Below are 5,000 nucleotides of genomic sequence, written 5' to 3' on the forward strand. Positions count from 1 at the left end.
GAAGGTCTCAAAAGGAAGTCTTGAGAATAACCGGGGGTTGCAGAATACTTTACGGGCTGAACACACTAAAGCATTTCCTGAACTTTACAACAACACGAAGACTTTTTCGGTCCACAAAACAATTAAAGAATTTTACAGGAAAGTCATTCGGTTCAACGCTTCCCTAAGGGAGTGCAAAGATTTTGAGTACAGCGACGAAAAGTTTGGTACTCTGGAATTGTTTGATGGAGAAGTAACAGAAGAACAGTCAAATGGTTTTTCGAAGCATTACTTTGTGGAGTACAAAAGTTTTACGAAGCATGGTGAACGAAGCGACCATAGAATCTACCAGATGCATTTTCTTGATTTGTCTTATAAGGCATACCAGAGGCCTAAACGTTACAACAAATATGCGGTCAAGAAGGTCAAAGACGCGCTGAAGAAAAAGAATGACCGGCGTCCCGTGAAAGAGGAAACACCCGAAAACCTTTCTGGTGCGCCAAGGAATGATAGTCAGCAGTTTTCGAGTAAATTTGAGGCAGAGAAGTTAAATGAGGACCGAGCACGAGAAATTCTTCAAAAGACGGAAAAGAGGATCTCAAAAAGAGAAATGCGCCCAAAATTGAAGGAAGAAAAGGCCAAAAAGATACGAGAAGCACGAGAATTGCGGGTGTTAAAGAGATAGGAGAAGGCCCAAAAGATACGAGAAGCACGAGAACTGCGGGAGTTCAAAAGAGAAGAAAAGGCCCAAAAGATACAAGAAGCGCGACAATTGCGGGCCGAAAAAAGGAAGAGACGTGAGTCATTTAAGAAAGTGAAAGCTTTCCTGCGATTTGGAGAGACTCCTCAGAATTTTTCTTGACAAGATGAGAAAAGAACGATCCGAACGTCATTTGAAGGAGTCAGATCCCGACCCGCGAGAAACTGTGAGGGAAGAGTTGCTTGGGTTTCTTAGGAAAAACTCTGTTCAAACTTTTCCGCATCACATCGGCCAATTGGGGGATTTCAAATGTAAAGTCTGTTCAGCTTTGCTGTGGAAACGAGAAAACAAAACAATCTGTTGCAACTTGGGTCAAACTCCTTTATTGTTGCCTTCAGATATTAAGGATGGGACAATAAGAGAGCTCTACGAAGGTAAAACCGTTCTCTCTGAAAGATTTTTGAAACACATCGCTGGTTTCAATATAGTGTTTTCTTTCACATCTTTTGCGACTTCGAGTAAGCTGGAGAACGCAGGGGAAAAGGCACTGTGTTACAAAATTCAGGGACGAGTGTACCCACAGACTCGGCTCATTGAAGCCCGGGTTGCCAAAAAAGGGGTCTTTGACTGCGAAAGATGTGTATTTTGATCATGACAGTAATTCTGAGAAAAACCCGTTTCAGAGGAAGAATAGTTCTTTCTTGGATCTTTATTTCTATCACGAGAAAGATCAGCAGATTAAACTTCGCACTCTGGCGGTTCAACATTTTTCAAAGTCAGGAAATGGCAAGGGGAAAAGGAACGAAACGGAGAAGAGACGAGCTAGGGAGGAAAAGGCTCTTTCAGAGAACGAGAAGATTATCACTCACTTTTACGAATACATGGCAAAATATAACGCGTGTCTGTCTGGGATGTTGAAAGAGCTAGAGACGGCTAAACAGCTCATGGAAGCTCACGTCAAGAAATATGGCAAATTACCCCAGGTGTCTATTACGTTGAAAGCCGCTGAGAATCTAACAACCCGCGAACATAAAGGAGTCTACCACCTTCCCACTTCTTCTTCGCAGGTGTAAGCAATCGTTAATTTGGGCCCCTCAAGAGACCCATTGGAAATAGTGATAGGTTCCCCAAAGAAAGATTCAAAATTTAATCTCAGACTTATGAGTCACACCAACTTCTTCTACGATGTTTTTCAGTACCCTCTCCTGTTTCCCAATGGAGACGTCGGTCATTCTTGCACTATGAAAAAGCAACGCAAAGCAGACATCTGTTGTTCAAAACATGTTCCTGCAACATACAGTAGGCTAAGCCCTTACATGTACTACGCCTCTCTTTACATGGAAAGAGAAGGTGTTTTCAATTATGTGACTAAAGGGGCCCGTCTTTTCCAACAATTTGTTGTGGATAATTACGTGAAAGTTGAGATTGACAGGTTGTCTTTCCTCGAACACAATCAACAGGAGTTGCGGGGATAACCGAAAGGCGGGTCAACGGGTGATTATCCCTGCTTCATTTGTTGGGGGCCCAAGATACATGAAAGCGCGGCAGCAAGACGTCTTGGCTTTTGTGTCGTCTTACGGGTCTCCAGACATTTTTATCACCTTTACAATGAATCCTCATTGGGAAGAGTTGAAACAAGCCGTGGAGGCTGTCGGTTGTGACACCTCCCGGATGTATGACCGCCCTGACTTTGTTAGTCGGATTTTCAAGTTGAAAGTGGACAGCCTGATGGACGATCTGACAATTAAAAACGTGTTTGGGCGCGTTAAGGCATACCTACTGAGTGTTGAGTGGCAGAAAAGAGGTCTCCCTCATGTTCATATCCTTCTTTGGATGGAACGCCACGTTACTGTCGATTTCGTCTCTAGGGTGATATCAGCTGAGATACCTGACAAAAATAAAGAGCCGCGCTTATATGAGATTGTGACAACGAACATGATACACGGCCCCTGTAGAGGCTTCGACGAGTCCCAACTATGTTGTCAAGGAAAGTACGGTTCCAAATCATTGTGTGGAAAGGGTTTTCCGAAAGTGTACAGGGGCGACATGTGTTTTGGGAACAACGGGTACCCTCTGTATCGAAGGAGAGCAGTAGGTGAAGGAGGCCACTCTTTCGAGAAAAAAGTAAAGGGAGAGAAAATCAAAGTTGACAATTCATGGGTTGTCCCCTACAGCCCGTACCTATGTTTAAAGTATAACGCGCACATAAATGTTGAGTGCTCAAATTCTATAAAGTGCATAGCCTACGTTACAAAGTACGTCAACAAAGAATGTGACCGCATTCTGTTTTCGAAAACGAAAGAAGGGGAAGATGTTAATGAAGTGAGAAAATTCCAGGAGGCAAAATTCGTCAATGCGAATGAGCCGTCGTGGAAGATTTTCAAATTTGCGATTCACAGAAGTCACCACCCTGTGGCAACTCTTGATTTGCATCTAGAAGGAGATAATGCGGTATTTTTCAAGGAGAACGCGTCTAAGGAGGAGATCGATAGAAAAACCTCTAAAGACACTCATTTGACAGCTTTCTTCAAACTGTGTGCGCGAAACGAGTTTGCAGCAGGCCTATATTATAATCAGCTTCCTAACCACTTTGTTTTTAATAACATTAGCAGTGTCTGGGAAGAAAGAAAGACGACAGCATCTTCTCTGGGAAGGATACGTGCTGTCACAAATAGAACTGTCGAGCTCTTCTATTTGAGACTACTTTTAACACACGTAAAGGGGGCTACGTCTTACGAGGATCTTCGGACATTTGAAGGGGTGATCTACCCCTCTTACAGAGAAGCCGTTAAAGCGATGGGACTCCTAAACGACGAAGAAACTTGTAAGAAAACTATATTGGAAATCATCAACCACACTAATGACCGCAATCAGTTGCGAGCTACTTATGCGAGCATGCTGGTATTTTCGGAATTAGAGAACCAGCCAGGTATCTGGGAAGAGACCAAAGATTTGTTCGCCAGTGACTTCCTGCAGCGCCAAAAAGCGACGGAATACAACGATGAAATTTACCTTGACGCTCTAGACGATGTCCAGGAACATGTGTGGAACTGCGGAGGGGGCTCTATCACCCAATATGGGCTACCACTTTCAAGATGTGGCGAGAAAACATCAAACATCATACGCCGAGAAAAGGCCTATAACAAAGAGAAGTTGACAGAAGAGGTGAAGGAGAAGTCTCTTCTTCTGAACAGCAATCAGAGACTCTGTTACGATACTGTGCTATTTCGCATCGAGAACGCCCAAAAGTACAGGCACAATGGGATATTCCTGGATGCTCCAGGTGGGACGGGAAAGTGTTTCGTGCTCAACATTTTACTGGATACTGTTCGTTCTCAGGGAAAAATTGCCTTGGCTGTCGCTTCATCGGGTATCGCCTCTACTGTTTTGTATGGAGGAAGAACTGCACATAACATGTTCAAGATCCCGTTAATGGATTACAACGAAGTGTGCGCCTGTAGCATCAAGAAAAACTCAGAGTTGGCGAAGCTCCTATCAATGACGTCTCTAATAGTCTGGGATGAAGTTGTGATGGCAAACAAGAACACGTTAGCTGCTCATGATGTTTCCCTTAGGGACATTTTGGGTGTTCCAGGAAGGTTTATGGGGGGGGATAGTCTTTGTCTGTGCAGGAGATTTTCGTCAAATCCTCCCAGTTATAAGAGGGGGAGGAATGAATGATTAGCTCGAACACTGTATAAAGTCCGGTTATTTCTGGGACGACCTTTTAAAGTTGGAACTAACACGTAACGTGAGACTCAATGCAGATGGCGCAGAGAACAAGATATTTGCGAAAAATCTATTGGCTCTGGGGAGAGGGGAGAGTGGACCCGTAAAACTTCCCGAGAAGTTTGGGATTGTCGTTGAGACCCGTAAAGAGTTAGTGGACAAAGTCTATGATAATTTAGAGGAAAATTACCTGAATGCTTCATATTTCGAGAAGAGGGCTATCATTTCCCCCACAAACGATGATGTCGACAGGATATACTTGATGGTCTACGATAAGTCTGAAGAACCAGAGAAAGTATACATGAGTGTTGACACTGTAATGGAAGAAGTAACGGACATTCAGACATCGGTTTTCAATGCCATAACGAGCCCCTCTCTCCCTCTTCACATGTTGAGACTGAAAGTAGGAAGTGTCATCATGGTTATGAGGAATATATGCCCTCCCAAGTTGTGTAATGGGTCCAGAGTAATAGTGACTAACCTTAAAAAAAATATATCATAGTCGGAAAGATCTTAGGCGGTACACAAAGGGGTGAACAGGTTTTACTCCCGAGAATTACTCTGGAGTCTACTGATACCACTATACCATTCA

The 5,000-nt window shown here is 43.6% G+C and overlaps 1 protein-coding gene across 1 annotated transcript in view; it reads left to right on the plus strand.

Moving 5' to 3' along the window:
• Window positions 1-2,212: 2,212 nt before the first annotated feature.
• LOC143019248 (uncharacterized) overlaps window positions 2,213-5,000 on the plus strand; it is a 2,907-nt gene continuing 119 nt past the window's right edge. Inside the window, exons 1-2 of the mRNA XM_076174932.1 lie at window positions 2,213-4,301; window positions 4,447-4,874. Of these exons, the coding sequence (XP_076031047.1) occupies window positions 2,213-4,301; window positions 4,447-4,874 (2,517 nt within the window). The remainder of the gene's footprint in view (window positions 4,302-4,446; window positions 4,875-5,000) is intronic.

The sequence above is a fragment of the Oratosquilla oratoria genome, chromosome 3 (genome assembly GCF_046742065.1).
Source record: "Oratosquilla oratoria isolate Oo_2021 chromosome 3, ASM4674206v1, whole genome shotgun sequence".
NCBI classification, from domain to species: domain Eukaryota; kingdom Metazoa; phylum Arthropoda; class Malacostraca; order Stomatopoda; family Squillidae; genus Oratosquilla; species Oratosquilla oratoria.